This window comes from Arachis duranensis, chromosome 6 (assembly GCF_000817695.3).
Source record: "Arachis duranensis cultivar V14167 chromosome 6, aradu.V14167.gnm2.J7QH, whole genome shotgun sequence".
Taxonomy (NCBI): domain Eukaryota; kingdom Viridiplantae; phylum Streptophyta; class Magnoliopsida; order Fabales; family Fabaceae; genus Arachis; species Arachis duranensis.
Genome location: NC_029777.3, coordinates 15,253,566 through 15,279,420, shown reverse-complemented (window position 1 = coordinate 15,279,420; position 25,855 = coordinate 15,253,566). Strand labels below are relative to the sequence as shown.

Below are 25,855 nucleotides of genomic sequence, written 5' to 3'. Positions count from 1 at the left end.
ATCACCACCATACTACCACATCCATGTCCTCCTCATCCTATTTCCTTTTTATTTGAATTTCTTTAATCTCCTCCTTCATTTTTTTTCTTCCTCCTCCATCATCATTATCATCATCACTAACAACACCAACATTTTTGCTAACATTTTTATTGACTCTGATTCTCTGTAGTAATCGAATGAACCGAAAATATTATCAAAACGAAACTATTATATAATACCAAATGAACAGAAAATGGTCCATTATATAAATTCGAATTCAAAAACCCTTGCGTCTTGAATGAACTGAAAATTAGCTCAAAACGAAACCATTGTATAATATCAAATGAACCAAAAATTGTTCATTATATAAATTCAAATTCGATGATAATGATAATGACAATACATATTAAAAGAAGACAATGACCATAACGATGATGATTATAATGATGATGATGATGATAGAGGAGAAGGATGAAAAAGAAAGAGACGAAATTCTAATAGGAGAAAAAGGAGGAAGAAGAGGTGTTGTTGGTGATGACGATAACGAAATTGAAAAATAATAAAAAAGGAGGAGGAAGAGAAGAAGCACAAGAGGGGAAGAAAACGGAAAAAAGAAACGCGTAACTCAAATCACTTGGATGAACTTAAATGTAAAATTGCTTGGATATGGAGAATTACTCTTAATAAACATGATTACATCATAGAATAAGGGATATGATTTTATCCAATTTTTGTATGTGCATACTGCATCCCTACTGAATTTTGGTACCAGATTGGACACCAGATGTCACTTTACTCTGAAAATGTAATTCTAACCTGCATAAGAAATCTACCTGTTAATCTAAGGCTAAAAAAGAAAAAAGAAAGTAAAATCACACATTTCTTAGGTGAAAAACACAGCAATAGGTGGTGGTTAAAGTAGCATGCCTTGTAGCACATTTGTAATATATGGTTTCAGGAGAGTTATATGTGCGTGCATTCTGAAACATTCTCTTCACATCAGCAACAAACATCTCAAATGTCACATAATATTGTTCTGATTCCACCCTCTTAGTCATTGTCTTCAGATCTGCACTCACATTACATTGCCAACATAGTAAGACAACAAGACTTTTCAGAATGGCAGATTGCTATGAGTTCTCTAACTAAATTAATTTAAGCAGTAATCTTGATTCTAGACGAATTTAACATGAAATATACAGATCCTTCTTACCTATTGGATCTTTAATTATGTCATAATAATCAGGAACATCTCGTGCATCAACTGGTTCCTTGAATGGCCAAGCATCAGTATGATCATGCATTGACTGTACCAAAGAAATCAGGTTATACAAGAATTGGATTCTCATCAATGTACTATTTCTACTATCATGCATTGCCTTCACATGTCATTATAGCCAATGTTATGAAATCACTTATTCCAAAAGTTTAAACTGATAGACAGAAACACACAAATAATCATATCTCTAACAAACCTCTCAAGCAAGAGCCTCTTTTAGACTAAAGTGTGATTTTGCATAGGCCTTCCTTCTTTTTAGTTTGCCTTATGCTGAACTAATTTCTTTTAGGTAATAAGAATCAAACTATAGACCTTTTGGTGGTAGAAACTATGATATCATGTATGAAACCATTTAGGAAATATCTGCTGCATTTTCAGTTCATACTGAAATCGAAATGAAAATGAATGAAAACTAAAATCAAATCTGAAGGATATCCAAGCAGCTTGCCTTCAGAAGGGAACGCATATACGCTGTCAAATGCTTCATATTTGTAGCATTGTCTGTAGCGTTGCTTAGTCTGAATCTTGAATGACCCCACTGATCAGGGGTCCAACCAGCCTCTCCTGTTATTGCATTCAAGAATTGACCATAAATATCAATCAGAAAATTAAAGACAAATCATGCGAAAATAAAGTATTTCACTCATAAGTCATAACAACATCCTGGTCAAATTTTCACAATATGCTCAGCTTAGATGGGAGGCAAAGATGAGCAAGGAAGAATGAAAAGTTTGTTTGATGATTTAAGATGGGGGAAAACAAGAAATGAAAGGGAACTGTTTCCATTCTTCCTCATTGACTTTTGGGATAACAGGGTATACGTTGCTTAAGTAAACAGACGGAAATAACCTCCTTTAACTTTTAATTCCCAGGCCACGGAAGAGAGTTTCTTTCCTTTCCTTAATTAGGAAACTTGATAAGTTGAACCTATAACTAACATTTTGACCACTGGCTAACACGAGACAAAGAAACAAAGTAAAATAGTTCAGTGCCTTTAGCAGTCAACATAGAGGTGGACATCTCATTATATGAAGAAAAGTTAACCCTACACCATCCTGCCTTTGAAGATAGGATATACCACAAGTCCACAACAGTATATATATATTGAAATTAAGCACTTACTCAATCCAGGGATGTCCTCAACTTTGACAATTTTTTTAGGAATTCCAGCTTCTTTCTGCATGTTGTGTTGGTCAGAATAGTTGCAAAAAAGAATGAGGGTACATAGGAAAAATGATTATCTGCCCAATTCCTTGGTATACAGGCACAATGAATAGCAATGCATGCATAAATTACGTCAAAATGCAATCATGATTGAACTGATAATACTCTCCCGTTAACAGAATTTACAACTGGAGAAAACTTAGAACACCATAAAAGAATGAGGGTACATGGAAAATTGATAGTGTCTTATACCTTCTGAAAATCAATGCCAGCATAAACAATGTGACAATTTGACAACTCTCTGATCTTTTCATCAATAGCCTGCCATTTTAGAACATATCATGAGCTGAGGAAGACTAAAATGTTAAAAATGAATGAAAAATAATTAAAAATAACCAACTCCTCCAGAAGTTACTCATTAGATAGATACAAAGATGATAAAAGAAAAAATAATTGACAGAAACACAGCATGCATGGTCACTAAGTAAGGGTCGGAGTAAAAAATCTAGTGTTTGCACAATTGAGGCCTCATTTTATGCTCCTCTAAATGGAGCTTGTATATAAAGTGAACAGGTAAGGGTGGATCCACCCTTACCTCACTTTGTGAATTAAGAGAACATGACAATTAGATAAAATATCCCTTGTCAAAGTTTAAAACCACTTTTTACTGTGTATGAAGTCTGTTAGGAATGCAATTAACAAAGTAGAACACCTTATATAATAAGTTCCTTCAAAAAATTAAAAACTACCTGTCGTTGACGACGAATCATTGTTGATAGATCGATATAAGGGAGCTTTGGATCAATCTTGCATTCCATGAGAATTCCTCCATCATAGTCTTTTATATACCTGAAATCACATTAATTACTGTTGAGAATTCTCATAGATAGTATACAAGAATACAACAAATTAAATAAGTAATGAAATATGAAAATACTATTCAATGAGGTTTTAAAAAAATCAGAATTAAAAGTCATTTCAAGTCTCCATAATTGGAGCTTTGTAGTCCAACACTCCTAACAACCAAACACATATGTAACATTATATAAATACAGTTTCTCATTCTTCCGGAAAATACCTTTTTTCTTTTTCATTTTCCTAAAAAATGAAATTGAGGGACTAGTGGTAAGAGCTGCTCATAGATTTAGGACAAAAGAATTAAGATTGAGCATAACCATACCCTTGCCATCTATCTTTCTCCAAGTGAATCTCCTTCGTAAATCCCTGAAAACATGCACAAACAAACATCCGTACATAAGAAGCAACAGATACCGACGATGCAGATCTTAAATGTGGATAACCAGACCTGTTTGATAAAGTATCCAACAGCATTGTTGTCAGCATAAGTTAAAAAATGTGTCAGCCCATCTACATCACGTGCATGCTGTTTTAAGTGATTCATCAATCTAGTACCATAACCTTTTACTTGCTCATCAGCTGTAATTGCACAAAAGGCTATCTCACCAAACTTCTGGCTGTCATCCATAGAGCATATTTAAAAAAAAGGCAATGAAGAAGTATTTTAAAATATCTATTTAATACATCAACCAATCCAATGTAAAAAACATACTAGATGGCATATGTAACCTTTGATCATAGGTTTTGTAAACCTTCATTTTTCAGCGTGATAAAACAAAAATAACAATAACAAAATAATGAAGCAAATATTGAAAATTTCTGAGACCTACAAAATAAAATAATAGAAAGCTAGAATATGAAATAGGGGGAAAATAATAAATAATGAATAAAAGATATCGAGAAAATGATTACCTTACATATGGCCGATATGTAATGCCTCCAACAACATGATTCCGCCTTATAACCATTACAGACTTATGGCTCCTGCAAACCCAACATAAACAGATTGTAAACAACATAAAGAGAGACATTCAAAGATAACATGGGGAGTTTTTTTTTTTTTTAATAGCCTAGGGAGATTTATTTATAAGAACTTCTGTGCAAAGAGAAATCTCAGATACAATTAGATGTAGGATTCATGCTCTTCATGTCCTTGTTCATTATTGTTTGGGTTGCAGAGGCGCAAACAAGTAATTTTTCACAAAACTCCGAACAAACACAAACACAAGAAGGCTGATGTAAGCTCCCCGTGAGAAAGTAAGTATTGAAGGTACCAAAAATTACTGATTGGCATTACCTATCCATAACAAGTCGGACAATGTACTCCTTTGGCATATTGGGAAGTTGCCTAGCAAATATATTCTTCAATCCTATTAACCTAAAGAACATAACAAAAGCAAGGGCCAAACTCAGCATCATTAACCATTACTTTGCTCATTAGAGAAAGGGGATAAAAAACTCTGAATTGAAACTCATCAGATAGTTGCTATGGTAATGCATAAGTTATAAGTGGTAAACAGTAAGCTACCATATACTAACATATAAGAACAACGCAGAAAAATGTCTTAGAAGCAGTACCAAACCATATGCTCATCAACACCGTCATTTGAGTAGCACACAAATTTGAGCCTTCCCGCTTCCTCCTGAAAGATTTCAAATGATTATATCACACAACCACTAACCTCAAGTTAGTGTGTAACGATTCATCTATGTCACTTCATAGCAGGGAAGGAAGAGTAAAAAAAAAAAAAAATATATATATATATATAAGGGCAGAAGAAAACGAGAACAAATAATAAGAAAATGTAAAACTCTCATATTACCTTGAAGCAAAGCAGTTCATACTAGTACTATTCACTTTCAGTAACCATTCCTAACAATGCACTATTTAAATATTGTATGAATTTCAAGAACAATTCTGAAATTCAAACACAATATACATAATCAATGTCAAACTGTGTTTCTCTTTTGTATGAATTTCTTTAACAAGTTGAATTTGCTTTACCTCTTTCTTCAGACTCTCTTCTCTCGCACTGTAAGCTCCACTGGTCTGCAAATTATCCGTAAATATCTTGCTAACATCTTCCTTCACCACGATACCTGGGACGGATCCGGCGGTGGCAACTGTGCCCACGGCGGCGGAATTTCCAGCTACGCCAGCGTCCTTGTTGACACCGTCGGAGCTCTCAATCTTCACGGTGACTGAGTTTTCGGTCTTGAGCTTGGTGTTGCGCGGTGCGGAGGCTCCACCGGCACCAGCGCTTCCGTCAAGCCTGGCGGCGGTGAAGTTGCGCATGGAGGAGTCATTGTCGTAGTCGTCCTCGTCGTCGTCGACGACTGCGTCCTCGGAGTCGTCAGCGTCGGAATCCGAGTCTGCGCCGCGGGCGGAGATGCTCTCGAGGTCGTCGTTGGAAGTGAGAGCGCCGTCGCGGGTCTCGGCGGAGAAGGAGGAAGGGGGAAAGGGTGGCGCGTGGTCTTCAGACGCGAGCTTGCGCTTGTGGATGGAAGAGGTGGCGGAGGCGGAGGCCGAGTGAGAGGGAGAAGGGGACTGCGAGCTCCGGGAACGGAGGGGCCCAGCGCCGTGAGAGGAGTGGGTGTCCATTCCCTTTTTGTGTTTTCTCTTTTGGCGATCAATTGCGAAAATTGATTGAGATCGAAGTTTTAGGGTTTTGAATTTAGGGGAACGAGAGCTCCCTGTGTTTCGCGGTTTTTTTTTTCTTTTCCTTTTTCCAGGTGGTCGGAGAGAGATTAACGACGAGGAGGAGAACACCGTAGGTTTTTGTCCGAGATAGTTATAATCGTCGTACTAGTAACTAGTCTTCCATCAATGTCAGGCATGTTTATATCTTAATTTAATCTAATCTTATCCTCTCTTATTTTAATATCTAGTTTTTCTTAATACTGAGGGTTTAGTAGTTGTTTTCTTGCACATTTCACTTCGACTTAAAATTCGATGTTCAAGTAAATGCATATATTTTTTAAAATGGGAATATCCATAATTGGTAAGTTCAATCAACTATGCAAAAATTCATGGATACCAGGAAGGTAATTTCTTCAGTCATATATCTCACCAGTCACCAACAAAAAGAATAAAGAATCAACTTGTATTTCCTCTCTTGCTTTAATTTTACAGTTTAATACATGATTGGTGCCACAAATCCAATTTACTCTACTATAATCTGAAATAAATAATTAACATGCTGTTGCAGCAAATAACAACTCTTTTGAACGTGCCATTACAGAAGCTGCTGCAGAGATCAATCATCCTGGGATCATCTTTTTTTACTTTACACTTTGCAAAAGAACTTCTCATCGTGTGCGGGCTCCATGTTTCAAAAAGAGAAAAGCTCGCAACGAGAAGCATACCGAATTCTCGAAGCTCGGCTGCAACTGCAATTACCATAGCTTCTAATCTGATCTTGGTCGACTCCGGCCGTTCTTGTTGTTGCTATATAAAGGTAGTATCCACCGTGATCCATGTTTCCTTTTCCCATAACAACGCCAATAAAGAACGAATAAGGACACAATTACACCAAGGGGAATAGCCCATCTGTTTCAATCAACAAAATGATCATGCATCATCGGTCAATACTTTATATTAAGAAATCTTGAATGAGAAAAAGAATAAAACAGAACTGAGCCTTAAGTCTATTGGTTCTTATTATATGTCAAAACCAGCAACATTAAAAGCTTTCAACTTATATCAGATGCATCAATATGCAAAACAGTTGAATTACCTGTCAAGATCAAGAACTGGGCTATAAACAAGAGTTTCCCATGTTGCAACTATAAAATGCCAAACTGGATTATAGTACAGTGACTCTGCTGACCAAAACATCCTTGTGTAGGTCTCGAGAAATATAAAAAGTAACCATGCTCCCATTTCGATCAAAATGAACTTTATAATAAAGCGGCCAATCACGACCATGACGAGGGAGAAGGCCACCAACCAATTAAAAAGCCTTTGGTTATAATCCTTTATAAATTGAGACTTAGATTTCCCCAACATCTGCAAAAATTGAAAAAGAAATTATAAAGATTATGCCCCATGATATGGTAGAATACAAGTTGACAGAAAAATGCAATTATGATAACAGACCTTCATCATGCGCTGCTCGTAGTTTGTTTTCGACGGTCCGACACACTCGTGCTCAAAACTATGATTGCATTTCTGCAATCCCGCATTAAACTTTGCCATGGAAGGTAGTCTGAGAACCTGAAGCCGATCCATCATGTCCTCGCAATTGGTGTACAATGCCTCGCATAGCTTTGAAGATTGGTATTCATTTTTTAAAATGACATTCCTATATACCTGCAGAATTGTCCTTCATAAGTATTAATTGTTCAGAGTAAATATGTGCTTGAAATTATCAGATTAAAATCCAAGATGAAACTAGATAAAGAGAGCAAATAACCATTTATTAACAAATCAAGGGAATCTCCTTCGTTTTTTTTAACAGTCACTGCAGTAAAGAGAAACCTACCAGCTTGGCAAAACTTTTTCATAAGATAACAAAAGAAGTTGCAAAAGTATTGATGCTTTAAGTTTGAAGCTTTGTAGACATAAATCCAACATAATAGACGCTTTTCATTCTTGCTACTTACTGACTTTTGAACCAGAATGCCTCAAAACAAAAACCTTAAAAGAGGAATAGTTCTACTATCTTTGGCTACGATTTTTACCTGCTAGTTAAGTCACACTATTTTTATTCAAAGCACATGACATTTTTAGAGGGAATTTCACCCTCAAACAGGACAAGAAATTGGAAAGTTTTGCTCTTTAATGTCTTCTTTCATTGGTTTCCTTTTACATGAGGATCTCTTGTCCTCCATTCTCTTCTCTTGTTCAGAAAATTATTCTTTTATCTAAAAAAATTCCAATAAGCCAATTTCATTTTTCAAATATACTATAAATATTCAAGAAATACCTTCTGTATTTCTTCATCCAGTTGTGTCACTGATTTCTTAGCATGGTGATGACCAAAATGTTGCTGATCAAAGGATCGCATGGCTTCACCTCTGGAGTTATCATGGGACTGTTGCAGAGATCCCTCTGGAAGAGGTAGTTGCAATTTTCCCATCCTTTCACTGTATAATTTAAGACATCTTTCAAGAATTTCCTTGTTGAAAATCTCCACAAGAGAACCAGTCGATGGGATCTCTCCTTTGTTCAAGGCTTCAAGTATCTAAATTTGAAACTCAAAAATCATTGCAGTTTAATGGAGATAGACATAACAAATTCACAAAATTCAATAAGTTATTATGTTATTATAGTTGTGTCATTATTACCCTCATTCTGACTATATTAGAGATGATATAAGAATATTTGTTACAGAAGAAGGGAGAAAAGGCAGAAGGACAAAATAGAAAGTATGTATCATGAAACCACTTATCCTAAAAGCTTAAACTTAAAGTAGAAACTGTAGAAGTATATGAATGGATATATCTTACACGCTCCCTCACGCAAGAACCTCTTTTGGTTTGCATGAATTTTTGTATAGCCCTTTTTTCTCTATTTTTATTTGCCTTATGTTGAATTCATTATGTTGGGAGTCAACAAAGATTAAACTTGAAACCTTTTTGGTCATAGAAATTCTTGTACTATGTCATGAAACTACTTTAACCCAAAAGTTTAAGCAGATAGAGGTACCAAATTTATTACAGGAGAGAAAACTGCTTTACCTAAATATTTACTAGTTTTGGAAAAACAGTAAAATAATATGCACTTTAACTAAACTTCAAGATCAAAGAATTACTAAGAAATGAAGTAATAACATTTTCCCTACTTTCCATTTATAGTAACTTTGAAGAGCATAAACTCATTTGGTTCTACTTGTGTTTTTCTAATCAATACATGCTGCCTGATTAATCTCAAAAAGTTGAACTTCATAGAAAGTTCCAATATTTTTTCAAAACATATTTTTAATCTCTCAAGAAACTTTAACCAGATATACGGAAAACAGGACAATATATGAGTGAATAGCTTGCATATAAGTACAATGAATCATTCATGTAGGCAACCGAGTACCTGCTCCAGGAAGGAAACAAAGGTCCCCATCCTTCATATCACAGAGCTTTGTCCGCTGGAGATGCGGCTGTTTAAAGTCCAATTTAGATAATCAGCAAGGCCAACCAATGCAGTGTTTACGACAAACATCAATTACATTTTAACATAGCAAAAGTTTTCATCAAGTAATATAAAACATACGAAGGCATATTGCATACATAGGTGACAGGCAGGTCGATTAGAGATGCAAGAAAAACAAACACAGATAACTCTTGCTTGAAATAAAGATTGAATTCATTAAAACTGTAGTTCTTGCATAAGACAAAGTAGTCCAAAGACTCGATCACATTCTTCATGAAATCAAGATGGATTGCCAAATAACCAAAGATACAAATAACAGAAGGTGACATAATGTGAAACAATGGAGAAGAAAAATGGGCATGTACCTATTACTAACACTGGCCAATTTTAATTTGTGATAGATTAGTTATAATAACTAATACAGGTCAGGTGCAGCATAAAAAGGATGAGGTTCCCTCAAAATCCCAAAGTTTGATAATGGAACTGAAAAGTTCAATATTTCTTCCTCCAGAAGAAGATAAAAGGCTTCTGTTGTGAAGAAATGGTCCATCCAGTATGACAATATCATGAAATCCAGCTTGAAAAGAAGAATCATGAAATCAGACAACATAGCAATTTGTATAACACGAGAAGTATTTCTCTCTTCCATTGTATTCATATGACTCTAAGAATAGGCTTTGCTACATACATTGTCACATTGACATCATTAAAACTCATCTAAAAACGCAGAAATCAAGACAGTAGTTACATTTTGACATGATTTGCGAAATAACACAGCTCCATACACCCAAAATTCCACATAATTTAATTCAGGATAGAAATCCATATAATAAAAAGGTTCATATGGTATTAAAAAACAAGTATTTAAAAAGTAAGCCAAGATACATACTTGTGGTAAGCTAAAAGCAGTACTATTGTCACCCATTATAGCCAATGAGTCCCGTATCTGATTGACCTGATGATGTGAATTTTTGTTTAAACATTCAGTTCCAGATTAGTAACATCTCATGATATTTGATACATTGAAATTCAAGGCCAGATGAGAAAGATACCATATCAATATTTTTGTCCCCTGCAATTTAATAACAAGCAAATAGCTAACCATCAGAAAATCCTCCTTAAGAAAATGTAAAAGTTATACAGTGAATAAAGTTAATTTTAGTCACAGGTACAACCAATAGTACTAACCATTGACATTGGGGACTCTTCGAAGAGCTTCTTCCACCATTTGTTGCACTGACTTCCCTTCTGCATTAAGTAAGGAAAATATTAGTATAGGATTGAGAGTGCATGATGGACAAAGGTAGTTGCAGAGCAGCAGTGCCTAGAATCCTCAGTGACCAAAAACAATTTTATTCTGATCATAGGCAGTAGACTAAACAAAAGAGCAGACCTCAGGATAGAAAAGGGAGCGGACAAGTTGTAGGTACGAACATAGCTAGTATTTAACTTACGCAAAAAATCACGTTGTATAAGCCACAAGAGCTTAGCAGGTTCAAATGCAACATCTTGGCCCTACAAAACAATAAACCATTTAAAAAAAAATTAAAAAAAAATAGCAACGAGAAAGTTCATAAACGACAGTGACGTCGCAAAATGGGGAGAGTAATAATGTAATTGGAGCACCTTCACTCTGTTCCAACACATGGACATTGCCGATTATAATATGTTGAAATTTCAAATAAAAAGAAAAACAAGTTAGTAACTGCAATAGTCACAGGAAAAGGCCATAAAGCAGTATTAAAAAGGATAGCAAGAGAGAAATTGATAATCCAAATGATATAGTAGAGAAGAAAAGGGCATTAGGTTGCTAACCTCCCATAAAATTCTTCAGCAAGCTCAACCGCAAAAGAGAGCCGAGAAATGTCAGCTTCGCGTATCTTAATGCATAAAAATGAAAACATTTTAGCAGGGTATCAGGAAAAATGAACAAACAAACAAAATGAAACATTAGTGGTTGAAGGCATCAAGTTTGTTCAGCCTATAGCTAGTAATAGAAAGTTGATACCATTAAACAAGCACATGCAATCAAGTTGCTTTAAAAGGATATTGCCATTTTCTAAAAGCAATAATATTAACTTTCAATTTTCACTGACAGGGAGGGGAGAATGATAACTAACCGTCTCAGGCAGATTATAGATAAGCACGGAACTCATGACAGTTGCCAGAGCAAATATCCTGCAAAAGGAAGACATAAGAAAAGGCCAACTGAAAAAATAACATACGACTACCAACATAAATTGCAGTGCTTATGATCAAACAGGAGTTACCGATCATCATATACATTTGATTTTCCAACACTTTCAAATCCTTCTGTATCAAGGTAAAATACGGAAGTTTTTACTCCATCAATATCCAACTCTATTGGGGTTCCCCAAATCCATATTCCTGTATAGCATGGGCCAAAAGAGAATAAATATTTGAGAAAGATCGTATCTAAATCCAATTAAGGATAACCATGTGAAAAAATATCAATCCCCATTCACCTTTTGTCTTGGTATCACGCATGTGCCCAACACCAAAACCTAACAAAACAATCAAAACAGTTAATATTACATTCTTAGAAGCTGTCGAATTCCTAAAATGTAAATAATGAGGAATAAAATTCTAGCAGCAATAAAAGATGCACCTTCATAACAAGAAAGAGAAAGAAGTTGATTAAGCAAGAAAGATTTTCCAGAGCGATACGGTCCAATCACCTGACAAAACAACCATAAACTAATATAAAACCCACAGGGAACTAACACCACTTATACAGTAATGTGCAAGCTTCCTTCATTAGATCATGAACGAAGTACCAATTTCCAAATAATAAGACTTTGTTCCTGAACTTAGACAAACACTTATCTCCAACTTCGAAAGTCGAAACTATCCAGAAATCCTTTTAAAGAGAAAGTGAAGAAAATGACAACATTTGAGAAAGCAAATCCAGATGCAAAATTATAGGAAAAACAAAAAGAGCAATCAACTCTGGTTTTTTTTTAAGTCCCAAATTTTCAAAAAATCCAACTCCTCTCTTTTATGAGGTTTTCCTGTCTTGTCCTTAGGGGTAGAACAGAATACTTTGTATTGGTGGACTTATATGTTCCAAATCCTGAAAACACATCACATGACAATATTTACAGAAGACAAATTTATTCAAAATATGTTTTCGAACCTTGTAACTAGCAATTTCTCGACTATCAATCAGAAATAAAGTCAGGGAAAGATGATTGGTCAGCATGGAAAATGATAATCAACATGATATTAGCCAATCACTACGCCTAAAACCAGTCCATATCATTATCAACCCAAACAACACGAAAACCTTCACTAGTTCATTTAACAAACACAAGCTTACTGCCACGGATGCAATGGGGTTTGTTATTCTCTCAATAGCCTCCAAACCTTCTCTTGAAAGTCTAAGTTTTGTATGACCAGGATCAGGCTCCACAATGGGAAACCTGTACACAAATATTGGGTAAGAATAAGGGTAGCTTACAACATCAGGAGATTATTAAGGTGAAATGTTCTTCATAACAAACAGAAGAAACTCAGTCATACAATAGCCACTAGAAGGAGAACAAAACAACAATGAATACAACAGGAGAAAAAGAACAGGGTTGTTTGTTGTTATGGCAATAAAAGCATCTTAGTCCCAAAATGAGTTGATTACATAAGCTCAGCCTTCAAACAAATAAAAGATACATTTTGGCACCACTCTCAAGGTAAAGACAATTCCATACTAAGTATACATATGACCAAGATAAAGTATGGCTTTGACATTTCTATCATTCTTGTGGCCATAAGTCTATAGTGTCTCCCTATTTATTCATATTGCCAATTTTGAACTATTCAGGATAGTGTCATCAAGAGTTCAAGAATAATAACTAACCCTATGTGTATTGCTCGCAAAAACAAGCTTCTTGTGTCCAAAAAATTCACAACTTATCTTTTTCTCGACATACCAAAATGAAACTTCCCAATTGACAGAGAAAAAAATTTCAATCCATATAAGAAAAATCTATAAGTAACAAGATTTGAATGTCTAAACAACCTAAACAGCACAATCAATAATCCAGAAGTAACGAAAAACTAAAAAGAAATTATGTAAAATAATTCTTTAGAAATTTTCAGCCACGGCCATTGCTGAAACCAATGCATTAGAAGTGACATTCACTCCCAACTGCAGCAACTAAGTCTGATATATTGGCTCAAACTATGTCCAAGTACAACCACCTAAGTAGATATGTATTATAGAAGCATGGTTCAGACCAGTTAGCATAGACGAAATGAAGGTGAATGCCAACATCACCCAATGACGAAATCAGGGAATAAAACGCATTGATAGGATCCAAAGCATCACAAAGTTGAGCTTTTGCAAAACAAGAAGCATAAAGATCAAAGCTTTTTGTATCTTTTCAAGAGGCAATAGCCACCAGATCTCGAAACTAAACATGCCATTAGAAAGTTAGAGAGAAAGAAAGACTTACGCCTGTTGAAAATTCTGAATCTGCGAGGACCCAATTGAAAAGAGGGAGAGAAAGAATAGAAGAGATGAGAGAAGGGTGTCCATGAAGGAGTAGAGAGATGAAAATGGGAGAAAGAGAGTAGCTTGGGGTTTGTTATGCGGCAAATGTGGTGGAAGAAGGAAGAATGAGGAGAGAGAGAAACATTGGGATGGGGTTGAAAATTGAAAGGGGTGGCGTTGAAACTTGAAGGTAACGGCAAGAATAGGGAAGTGGGATCTGAAAGGAGGAAGTGGTAATTTGAAGAAGACTCAGACTCGCTCTTTGGATTTTGATCTTAGTCATGTCGTGTCTTCTCATGACCGACCACTGCTATAACTATGCTCCGACTTAGGAGCCAACCGTGTCCTGTTCATTGTGCCTCAATTGGTCACACTATTTCTTCTGGTTTTAAATAATGTTTATGGTTTATAGAGTATATACAAATTAACCTTTGTGAGTAAATAAGTTTTGAATTCTTTGTATTTTTTGTTTGTATCCACTTTAATCTTGACATTTATTTTAGTACTTAGATTTATAATTGAACTTGTTATTGTCCTTAAATGAACTTTTATATAACTATTACTCTATTAGTGATTTCACAACCTATTTTTTTCCTAATTAATCACTTATCTCAAATTTAAAATCTCCAATATTAGGCAATAGACATAGAATAGGAAAATCATATATTTTATAAAGGCAAAGTAAAAAAGAAAAAAAAATTGATACCGCTACTTTATTTTTGGAAAAACAACCATTTATACCCATAAACTTTATGAACGCGGACAAAAGTACCCAATAAAAAAAGAAACTAACGTTGTATCCATCAAATATGGATTTCGTACGACAAAAGTATCTAAATCCTAAATTTATGTTGACTTTTTAATAAAATTTCAGAATTACCCACATCTTTTATCTTCAACCCCTCCTCTCTTCTTTCCAAAATTTCAAACACCTCCAATGCCACTACTTTAACCACCTTCTATTCTCTACTACTCTACTAACCACCACTGCCGCCTTTTTTTCACGCTGACGATGACAAAGACAACAACAAGACAACCAGGCAATCCATTCGTTCCCATGCAACGCTAGATAGAGAAGCTCCAAAAGTGAAACTGAACCGAAATCCAGCACAAGATCCTGTGGTGCGATTCAACTCCTCCTATATCCACTTCAAGTTCATGGACTCCACGGAAAAAGGTATTATATTTACAACAGTACAAATTACAATTTTATTATATAATTAACGAAGTTGAACTTTCTCACTCTCCCAAATCACCACCATCATGTGCAAGATTCTTATGTTACTCACATGCGACCCCACCAAAGCAATCTTGCCAAAGTTTCAATTTTTAGCATCCAAAGGTGCTTCTCCTTCTGACATTGTAAGTGATGGAGGAATGGTGGTGATGGTAATGGTGGTAATAGAGTGTTGATAGGATTTGAGATTAGAAAAGTGATGATGAGAAGTAAAATTAAAAGTTAGAGTGAAGTTGTTTTTGTTTATTGCTGTGATAGTGGAGAAGGAGGAAGTAGGAAGATGAGGCTGACGGTTGGTAACGGTGGCGGTAATGATGGTGTTGGTGAAAGAGGTGGTAAAATTGATGAAAAGAATAAAGAGAGGGTTGAAATTTGCTGAAAGGGGTATTGAGGTTAGGGTTAGGAAAATGGTAATTTGGGGTTTTTAGGGATTGAGATTAGGGTTTTTAGACAATGGAGGTGTTTGAGATTTGGAAAAGAAGAAAGGAAGGGTTGAAGATAATAGTGGAGGTAATTCTGGAATTTTATTAAAAAGTTAACATAAATTTAGGATTCGGGTACTTTTGTCGTACAGAATCCATCTTTGATAGATACAACATTAGTTTCCTTCTTTAATGGGTACTTTTGTCCGTGTTCGTAAAGTTCATGGGTACAAATGATTGTTTTTCCTTTTTTTTACAGTATCTCCTAGTTTTAGCGGACAGATCAATGACGAATTTATTACGGATCAGAATTTTATTTAAGGGTTAACCACCAAAAACGTCTCCGAATTATTTAAACGCCGACAAAAATACACCCGAATTTTACTATCAACAAAAATATCTTTAAATAATTTAAAAACACAACAAAAATACCCAACAGTAAATATATATTTTTAAAAAATACCTTAGAGATTGAATTTTGATGCAATTTTCTTCAAGAATAATTATAAAATTGAGATATTATTATTCTTAAAATTTGGTGATTTTTCGTTAAATATATTATTTTTTATAATTTTTTTGTTAACAACCAATAATACTTTTAAAAAATCACAAAAAATATATATACTTAACAAAAAATTACCAAATTTTAAGAATAATAATATCTCATTTTTCTAATCATGTTTGTAAAAAATAGCATCAAAATTCAATTTCTAATATATTTTTTGAGAAATACATATTTAATGTTAGTTTTTTTTTTTGTAAGATTATCTAACATTAAATATGTATTTCTCAAAAAATACATTAGATATTGAATTTTGATGCGATTTTTTGTAAGCATAATTAGAAAAATGAGATATTATTATCCTTAAAATTTGGTGATTTTTTGTTAAGTATATAATTTTTTGTAATTTTTTTGTTAACAACCAATAATACTTTTAAAAACTCACAAAAAATATATATATTCAGCAAAAAATTACCAAATTTTAAGAATAATAATATCTCATTTTTTCTGCTCATACTTGAAAAAAATTGCATCAAAACTTAATCTCTAAGGTATTTTTTAAAAATACATATTTACTGTTAGATATTTTTGTTGTATTTTTAAATTATTTAAAGATATTTTTGTCGATAATAAAATTTGGATGCATTTTTGTTAGCGTTTGAATAATTCGAGGCATTTTTTGTAGTTAACCCTTTATTTAAAGTTTATAGAATAAAAAAACAAAAGAGCTCCGTACAATGTTTTTGGTCTTTTTTTTTGGATGCGAATGTGTTTTTTGGTCTTGAAAGAGCTTAGTACAATGAACAATGTCCTTCTGTTTTTGGTCTGGGCCCAACAACAGGGATTAGCCCAACATGTCTCATTGCCAATTTTATGTTTTTGGATCAGCCTGAATCTCATAACTTAAACATCAATTTTGTTTTGACCAAAAGAAAAACAGCATAATTTTGTTAAATTATTATCACTGTGTGTCCGTGTCTATACCAAAAATGAAAAAAAAAAAGAAAAAGAAAATATAAGTCACTGGTTCTGAAGTTCACTGTGATATAATTTTCACGTGATAGACCAAAAAGAAATAGAGAAAGTACATATACAAAAGCCTTTCACCGCGATATACTCTATGCCTATGGGGTGTGAAAATTGAAAATACATCACTATAGTAGCTGAGTGAATGCACTCAAGAGCTTGGATCATTCAAGAGCATTTCAAAGTCTTTTATTGTTTTAGGTGCTTAAATAATTTTAACTATTAATCTCAATCATAAAATTTATACATAGTTATATAACGTCTTAAAAAATGAAAATATTAAGAATTGGATATTCAATCCGGTAGTGTTTCTAGACATATATATTCACATTCGTGACGTGCCCTATGGCTTCCGGAATAGATGGAAAAGACATATTGGAGAAGCTCATTCTAGCACAAGTTACCACCTTTGAAAATATGAGAATTATGAATTAAAAGTCTAAAAAGCCCCCTCAATATACCCATATCGCTTTAAACGGTAGTGGCATCTCATCTAAGTATCTACCAAAGAAAAGAGGACTTTGCAAACTTTCTCGAGTAACAGCGCACCACTTGAAAATAAAGTTTTACTTTGTGAATGTACAGTTCTAACCCTCCCCTTAAAGCTGAGATCCTCAAAGGACGCAACCAACACTGTATTAAATTAAAGGTCACTCTACCAACGAGAGATAGGTACTGTAGTATCTAAATATCTTATTTAATTTACCTAGTTTGCCGGTCACTGAATATTGGTTTGAACTTTGAAGTTTCAACATAATCCTAGACCTATAATTACTGGCTTGAATAAAATCAACATTTAACCGAACTTAACGACATTAATCCTTTAATCATCTTCAGATGTAGATACTCGATCATTAAATCAAGCTTTGATTAAACTCTTGGGTAAAGAAGTATGGTAATATATTTTAGTGAGAGTTAGGAGTTAGCACAAATTTTGTTGAATGGCAGAGTATTGTCAGCACCTGAATAGTCAAATAAAGAATAAATGCATAAAATAAAATGGAAAGTAGAGTGCAATTTCCGAGACAGTATGTGGATCCACAAGGTTTCGTACGACGCTTGAAAACGACAAAATAATGTTCACATCAGCAAAGAGGCCTGTCTGTCCAAAACTGAGAAAACGAGAAAGGAGAGTTTATATACATATAAAAGAAGGTTACAGTTCAGAGTTCCAATGACCACCGTTACTATTTTCTGTGCAACCAAGGCAACCACCACTCAGCAGCTCAAGTAACACAGGGTGCTCAAAATTATGTAGAGTTTGTTATCAATGTTTATTTGTCAGATTTTTAAATTACGAATTACTGATGTAAAAGTTAATACAAACATTAGTTTATGGTTTTCTAGGTTGCACTTTTTAAATTATTAGAAAAAATAATAGAATTTATTCTCATTAAAATAATATATACTAGACTTTTTCCAAAGTTTTCAGGGAACGATGGTCTATATTTCGTTACCTACGTCCAGCATGGAATTTTCCACTATATTTTGTTTGTGCTAAGAAATCTCATGCCATACCATGATGATGAATAGTAAGAACTCGGAACTGAGAAACCACCATCACCAAAATCAATCATTTCTTTTTTTTTATTATTCCAAAATCATCTCAAAATTATCAAATAACCTATATTCATTTTCTTTGCTTTTCTCAGAGTATGTTTCAAGGCACTGCTCCCGCAGATTATTAGTCTAACCTCCAAATTTCTTCTTCTTCAAGAAAAGAATAAGAATCAGCTTCAAATACGAGAATGAGTAGTTTACAAACTATCTAATATCCAATATCATTCGAACTGACGATTAAGAATCAAAACAAATTGACCCGTCACACAAGGAATATAAAACTTCTAAAAAAAAGGCAATTCATGTTTCATAGCATCAATTATGAGTAAAGAATCATCATCTCAAAATTTTCTAACAATACCTCTTCAGTCCATCATCATTTTTATTCATATTATGTTGTTATTATTAGTAGTAAATGAAACTCATCATCCCTTACATACAAAAACCAGAAGGGGATAGAGCTCCCTAACAGTTTTACAATACAAGATTTTTAATCCTCATCTCATCCCTGCAGAGAATTAAAGACTTCCAAAAAAATAAAAAAAAATTAAAATAAAATACAAAATTTTTATGGGGTTTCATTTAACACAGCAGCCAAAGCAGAGAGCGAGCTCTTAGCCTTTATCTCCGGTGGTTTGGATTGGATCACAATATTAGACTCATCCGACTCGCAACGACTCACTTTAAACTCGCCGGCGCCGCCGGCCAAAACCTGGTTTTCCTCCGCGTTGTTTTTGATCCCTTGCGACGAGGAAGGGGGAAAAACTCGCGTGTGAGGGGAGAGCCATTTCGCTCTGACGTATTCGACCTTCCTCCACGGCGGAACCGGCATTCCCTTCTTCTTCAAGCTCTGCTTCGCCGCCTCGGACACAATCGCCACCATACTCTGCAACCGCTCACACTTGCCAACGAATATGTACGGAACAGTTTGAAGGATCGCCTTGTACGCCTTGGTCGGGCGAGCAATCTCGAACTCCGATCTGAAATCAACGTCAACCAGCACCCTCTCGTTCCCAATTATCACGTCAATGTACTCGTATTCCCCTAAAAATAGAATGAAAATGAAATAAATACTAACAATTCGCAAATTGGAATCTAAAATAGTTTGGGAGAAGGAGAGAGAAAGTACCAGCGGGATAGAAAGGAGTTTTCTCCCAGCGAGATTTGCAGATTGCAGCATCGTAGCCAAGAGCTAACAAAGCCTCCGTGACGAGCTTTCTGCAATCGCCGTCTTTGCGTTTGCAGATTATCTTGTTCTTCTCAACTATCTTCGCTGTGTCCGCTAACAGATTCCTCTCGCTCTTGCTGCCACACGCCACCAAACCCTGTCCAAAACCACAACCACCAACACTCGTTTCAATTTTGAATTTTCAAACTGCAATTCCATAATAAGCTTCTAAGATCATCGATTAATGTTCTGTGACGTCAGCAGTACCTTGAGGATTTCGAGAGCTTCGCTGGAGGAAGGCTGGTTAGTTTCTCCGAAACCGGCGTCCGATTCACCGTCGGAGTTGTCGTCGCAGTTGCCGTTGAAGCAGTTACAGCGGTTACGGGAACACTTAACGGAAACCGGGTGCTTATTATCGTGATTATCTTCCATGAAACTCTGCACCATTCTCGCCAGACACACAGAGTTCGGTTCCAAATCGGCACCAGCTACGTCCTTGCCGAAATGCGCATCGTCGCCGGCGGTCTTCTCCACCGCCGCCGCCGAGCTCCTCAGAACGCTGGGGAACTGGCGCTCGAAGAGCCGCTTCAACCGCCACTTGGCCACCGGCTTCACCAACTCCAGCCTCCTCGTCTCTTCACAAACGTCAGAATCAATCGGCTGAATCTTCATTGTAAAAGGCATGATGATGATGATGATGATGAACAAGAAGATGAATGGTGATAGTGATAACGAAAATGAGTAGATGGCGATTGATTCAACTCAGAATCACACTCCCTCACAGTTAGATTTCTGAACTCCGAGCTAGGATTTTTAAATTGGGGGATCAGCAGACAAAACAAACGTAAAAAGCAAAATTCAATCTCTGAAAATTCTGCACATAACCAGAACAACACAGCTTTTCTACTTTTTTTTTTTTTACTTTTTTATATTTTTCTTTCTCAGCAAATGCAGTTCTGGCAAAATTGGAGAAGTCCCTTTAATTGTTTTGTAAAGGGAATTATTATATAGAAGTAATTTGACTCGGGTTTGCGGAATTAAGCATGGAATAACTTGAAAACTCTGCTAAGTAAAATCGCTTTTGCTTAGGGTTTCTACCATATACGATTGCGGTTCCCCAACAAGCAACGCGACGATAACGTCAGGCTCTTTCTCAACACATCGGGGTCGTGAGCCATCAACACAGCTTCCATATCTCACGGCTACTTGTTCGGGTTTTCCGGCGAGTGTTTCGCCGGCGGCGAGGCAGAGTTTTTGTGTTTGTCTTTTTCGTTTTTTTGCGTGTGGTGGTGGATTTTGTGCAGAAATGAGAAAGAGGATAAGGTGAAGATCAGAAGGTGTTGAATTATTTAAAGGCAACGACCAGAGAAAGGGGATGATCGCCACGTGCATGCCTACGTGGCGGATTTCAGTGCGGACTTTGGGTTTGTGTCTCCGGGTAAAGCGTAATTCCAAAAATACCCCTTTACATTTTTCATGATGATAATGCCCCTGACGTGATAAGTAAGGAAGCTTTCACGGAGACTAATAGGGAGTCCAGGGGGGAGAATAAGCACGAGGGTTGTTTTGTCATTCTAGGACGTATCATGTGACGGTGAAGATGGCAGGATAGAAAGGTGTAACTGAAAATTTCGAAACGGTTGTTAGGTGTTAGTTAAATTGACGGAATTACCCCCCGTGTGTCAAGAGAGTTAATATGGGTTGGTTCGATGTCAATATCGTGTTTATGAAGCTTTGTGCAGTTGCATTGACAATTCCTTACCGTTCCTGTGATTTGTCGCGTGAGGTTGAGCATTGAACAAATAAACAGAACCACAGAAAAGTGTACAGTCACAGTTGTAAGTTCACAAAAAGTGTTACGCCCAAAAAATAAAAAAGGCGAGGGGGTCGCGAAAATAGTAAAAAAATACAAATATAAATAAGTATATAATAAGAAAACTTAATAAAAAAAGTTAAAATCATCCTTGACCCAGAAGAATTAATTTAGGTTAATTAAGTGTCTAACTAGATATGTGAATAATGTTAAATTTTTAAATCATGTAGCCATTTATTATTTTGATGAACATTAAAAGAATGGTTGAGGTGAAAACGGGTGATAATTAGATGGAGGACTGTTGCAGGAAAGCAACGGTAGCATTTATAAAAGAAAATAAAAAAAATAAATAAACAAATGAAAATAAGAAAAAGGAAAAAATAGAACAAAGTACATTCGGATTTTCACACGGTGGACAGATCTACTCCTAAATTTTTTAATGAGTCATTTGTACACATAAATATAAAACTCCGTTGTCAATTTTACCCTTCCGTGACTCTGAGTAAATTTTTCGGCGGTGGTGGAGACCAGATGGCACGGTATTGTATGATGTGGTCAATTTGAGGTGACACTGTGAAAAATAGAAATATTCATTATGAAATTTATTGAAATAAATACAAAAAAAAATAATGAAATCACTGTTCATCTTCTTCCTTCTCTAATTTCTTTGAATCATATGAACCCTAACACAGGGTGCAGATCTTTCATTGGCCTTGATGGCACATTCTTAAAAGACTTCTATGAAAGACTTCTACTCACCGTAATAGGTCAAGATGCCAACAAACAGATTTTTTCAATTGCTTATGCCGTGGTGGATTCAGAAACTAGAGATAACTGGAAATGGTTCTTGGAGCATTTACACAATGACTTGGACAACTACAAGGTTCATGGTTGAAACTTCATTAGTGACCAACAAAAGGTATGCATTTATACATATTAATTAAACAGGGTCTAATTCCGCCTATGCAACAAGTTATGCCTGGAGTTCATTATCGCTTCTGGAATATGCATATTTGGAATAATTTCACAAAAGAGATGGAAGGACAAACAACTCAAAAGGACAGTGTGGGAGTGTTGTCGAGCCACCACAACTCAAGAATTTGATGCTGCAATGTTGAGACTGCAACGGATCAATACTGGAGCATGGGAGTATCTGAACAAGCTTGATCGGAAGCAGGGGAAAAAAATCAGCAAGTAGAACTAGAACAATGGCTGCAACTGAAAATTAGTTGCTTTAGACAAATGAGTTTTTTGGATTTGGTGTTCTCATTTGGACCTGCAGATTTCTGATTGGAGTTTAAAAAATTGTTATTATCATTTGTATTAGGGTTCATATGGTTCGAAGAGATTAGAGAAAGAAGAGGATGAACAGTAATTTCATTTCAACAAATTTCATAATGAATATTTCTATTTTTCACAATATCACTTTAAATTGGCCACATCATATAATATCGTGTCATTTGATCTCCACTACCGCCGAAAAATTTACTCAGGTCACGGAAGGATAGAATTGACAACAAAATTTTATATTTATGTGTGCAAATGACTCGTTAAAAAATTCAAAAGTATATCTGTCTATCGTGTAAAAATTCGGGTGTATTTTTGTCTATTTTTTCCTAAGAAAAAGTGACTGTAAATAACGGAGCAGTTTAGCGGATAAGGTTTGTGTAATTGTATCTGACGTTGACAGGGGATGTTAAGTAGTACTAAGGGATGTGATTATGTCACGTGTCAATTATATTCTGTCAGCCGTTGGATTATCAAGGTTGTAAGTTGTAACTAGGGGAAAGTAAGGCCCAATTATTTGATCCACACTAACCTTAATTTTTGTCCTTATTGGGCTGTGACATTTAACCCAATCTATTGAACTTTAGGTTGGTGCAACTTAGCTTAAAATCATAACTGAAGTCCATTCCCTACCAAACAAAAAACAACTGAACTCTATTAATAAATAAGGATTTGGATCCTCTAAAATTGTGAATTTCACTTTAAAAAGTAAAGTGTGATCTTTCACCATTGATTTCTTGTATTTTTGAATAGTTTCTCTTTTATATTTATTATTGGTCCTACCTATGAAATCAATGGTGAAAGATCACACTTTACTCTCTAAAGTAGAGGATCCAAATCCAATAAATAATAATAGATAGTTGTAATTTTATTTTATTTTAAATTTTTCAAAAATGAAATGCGTTTATATCAAATGGTATTTTAAAGAAAATCAAATCATCGGAATAAATTGGAAAAGTAAATACGCTAAGAGAAAATTAATTTTAAAAAGTATTAATTTGAAAGAAAAAAAAAACAAATTGATAATTCTCGAGTGCAGTTACATCTCCATAAAACACCCCATTGCATCTACTTAATATACTAAAACTGGGTTTTCCTCCAACTACTAAAGGTGACGTGTCGATCTCTCATGCCTCCATTTTCCCTCCAAAACGAATAAAAATTTTTTTCTATTCTAAATTATTTTATTGTAATTATATTGTAATTAATACTAAATGAATAATATATAATTATACTAATTTAGCAACATATCTTCATTATAATTATATCAAATCAATATTTAATGCACTATTAAACTACTTATCAATTATCAATTAAAAATACTTTTAATAATTTTAATGATAATAATAATATCAATAATAGTAATAATAATAATAATAAATCTTTGTTACCCGATTCACGTATATCAAATAAATTTTCTAAATTATTTTATAAAAAAATATCTTTAATATAATTATATTGTAATTAATATTTAATGAATAATATATAATTATACTAATTTAGAAACATATCTTTATTATAATGGTATCAAATCAAAATTTAATGCATTATTAAAAAATTACCTTAATAATAGATAATTTACATATTTATTTTTGTTTTACTAAAGTTTATATATAGTGTTTTCGTGTGGTACATGAATCTAAATTTGAGAGTCAATTCATAATTTTATATTTAGTGTTTTTTTTACTACTTCATAGAATAAGAACGTATTCTTCATTTTTTATTGAAGTTGATCCTTTTAAGGTACAATTTATAATTTTTTATAATATTTTTTTATATATTCATTCTATTATATTATTCTTTTGATAATTTTTTATTTGTTGTTACTCTAAGTTATTCTTATCGTCTAATGTTCCAGTTCGATTGTCTTTTGCCACAATCATTTACAATGCATCACATCCATGAAATACCTTATCGAGTTGTCTTCACTGATTCGGGTTCCAACTACATGGATGTAAGCGTTCAAAGAAGAGACAATAGTCTCTACTTTACCGAAGGATAGTTGGATCTACTCACCTATTATGACCAACCCAATGGAATGTGGTTAAAGTTAGATTTCTTAGGAGGAGCTCGATTTTTGATTGAGGAATTGCATCCGCGGAACTTTATAGGGCAAGTTCAAGTTCTATCCCCTCCATGCTTTTTACGTCTGCCCGAAAATCTTCGAAGTGGAGCACATAATGAAATTGAATTCCCTCATTTTCAGTTCAGTTTTGCTAAATTCGTGATAAATCAGTTTTGCTAAATTCGTGACAAATGCAGATATGCAATTTCAATGATTGGTAATATATTTAAATTTTCTTAGTTTAAACTGTTAATTATTAGAATAACTTTTTAACATATTTTAATTTTTTCAGAAATTACTAGCTTTCTTTTGCATGCATGCAATGCCATTGAGGGGAATAAGAGTTAGTTTGGTTTCACGGTGTGATAATTCTATATCTTGCCACATTGCATGGATAGCGGATGATGAAGCTTATCTAACAAGAAGATGGTTTGATTTTACACGAATTCTAAATATTGAAACTTACGATGTTATTTCAGTTGGTTGTCGTTATAAGAATGATTCTATACTATACGTGACTAAGGACTAGAATAGATTCAATATTGTTTAGGTAATTTGGTTTTACTATTAGTATTTGATTAAATTATAATTATAGAATTTTAAATTATTGCCTCAATTTATATATTACGATTATTTTTTGTGAATTTTGCTATTTTTAAATAATTTAATAAAATGAAGTAGTATCAGATATTATTAAGTTTATTTTTATTCTTTATTTCTTTATTTGTATTTTCATTATATTTGACAAAAAATTAACTTATACATATATTAAATCGTTGACCTAAAGATAATTTATTTGCCAATAAAAACAGATTTTATTTATAATTGGAATAAAATTTATTTACCAATAATCGGTGACTAAAATTAAAATTACACCCGTGTCATATAATTATAATT

At 34.3% G+C, this 25,855-nt stretch overlaps 3 protein-coding genes and 1 pseudogene across 4 annotated transcripts in view; 1 reads left to right on the top strand and 3 right to left on the bottom strand.

Annotated features, from left to right (window-relative positions):
- Nucleotides 1-574: 574 nt before the first annotated feature.
- On the bottom strand, nucleotides 575-6,134 carry LOC107493159 (histone acetyltransferase GCN5). The gene is made up of 13 exons (XM_016114248.3): nucleotides 5,286-6,134; nucleotides 4,859-4,923; nucleotides 4,578-4,658; nucleotides 4,193-4,264; nucleotides 3,729-3,897; nucleotides 3,603-3,646; nucleotides 3,172-3,271; nucleotides 2,675-2,743; nucleotides 2,381-2,435; nucleotides 1,707-1,822; nucleotides 1,193-1,286; nucleotides 907-1,048; nucleotides 575-795 (listed from the first exon to the last, which is right to left on the bottom strand). Exons 1-13 carry the CDS (start codon nucleotides 5,880-5,882, stop codon nucleotides 732-734), a joined length of 1,668 nt encoding a protein of 555 aa, XP_015969734.1. The 5' UTR covers nucleotides 5,883-6,134; the 3' UTR covers nucleotides 575-731.
- A 224-nt stretch (nucleotides 6,135-6,358) lies between these two features.
- On the bottom strand, nucleotides 6,359-14,244 carry LOC107493164 (uncharacterized; annotated as a pseudogene).
- Nucleotides 14,245-18,972: 4,728 nt separating this feature from the next.
- Nucleotides 18,973-21,124, bottom strand: LOC107493165 (uncharacterized). 2 transcript variants are annotated; one of them, XM_016114252.3, is made up of 4 exons: nucleotides 20,892-21,124; nucleotides 20,061-20,597; nucleotides 19,755-19,950; nucleotides 18,973-19,669 (listed from the first exon to the last, which is right to left on the bottom strand). In XM_016114252.3, the coding sequence occupies exons 2-4, from the start codon at nucleotides 20,475-20,477 to the stop codon at nucleotides 19,194-19,196; spliced, it is 1,089 nt and encodes a 362-aa protein (XP_015969738.1). In that variant the 5' UTR covers nucleotides 20,478-20,597; nucleotides 20,892-21,124; the 3' UTR covers nucleotides 18,973-19,193. The 2 variants fall into 2 exon arrangements, with proteins under 2 accessions (XP_015969738.1, XP_052119305.1); XM_052263345.1 differs by lacking the exon at nucleotides 20,892-21,124 and having other exon boundaries at nucleotides 20,061-20,731.
- A 1,285-nt stretch (nucleotides 21,125-22,409) lies between these two features.
- Nucleotides 22,410-25,855, top strand: part of LOC107493068 (protein FAR1-RELATED SEQUENCE 6-like) — a 14,639-nt gene continuing 11,193 nt past the window's right edge. Inside the window, exon 1 of the mRNA XM_016114144.1 lies at nucleotides 22,410-22,525. Coding sequence (XP_015969630.1) covers nucleotides 22,410-22,525 — 116 coding nt within the window. The remainder of the gene's footprint in view (nucleotides 22,526-25,855) is intronic.

What these genes read in the sequence shown, in the direction of transcription:
- LOC107493165 (XM_016114252.3), bottom strand. Translation starts at nt 20,477, where the DNA reads ATGCCTTTTACAATGAAGATTCAGCCGATTGATTCTGACGTTTGTGAA. An exon ending in AAGCTCTCGAAATCCTCAAG is followed by an intron (nt 19,951 to 20,060) that starts GTACTGCTGACG and finishes GGTTTTGGACAG; the next exon opens with GGTTTGGTGGCGTGTGGCAG. An exon ending in AACTCCTTTCTATCCCGCTG is followed by an intron (nt 19,670 to 19,754) that starts GTACTTTCTCTC and finishes TTCTATTTTTAG; the next exon opens with GGGAATACGAGTACATTGAC.
- LOC107493159 (XM_016114248.3), bottom strand. Translation starts at nt 5,882, where the DNA reads ATGGACACCCACTCCTCTCACGGCGCTGGGCCCCTCCGTTCCCGGAGC. An exon ending in GTTGATGAGCATATGGTTTG is followed by an intron (nt 4,659 to 4,858) that starts GTACTGCTTCTA and finishes TATGTTCTTTAG; the next exon opens with GTTAATAGGATTGAAGAATA. An exon ending in TGATTCGTCGTCAACGACAG is followed by an intron (nt 2,744 to 3,171) that starts GTAGTTTTTAAT and finishes CTAAAATGGCAG; the next exon opens with GCTATTGATGAAAAGATCAG.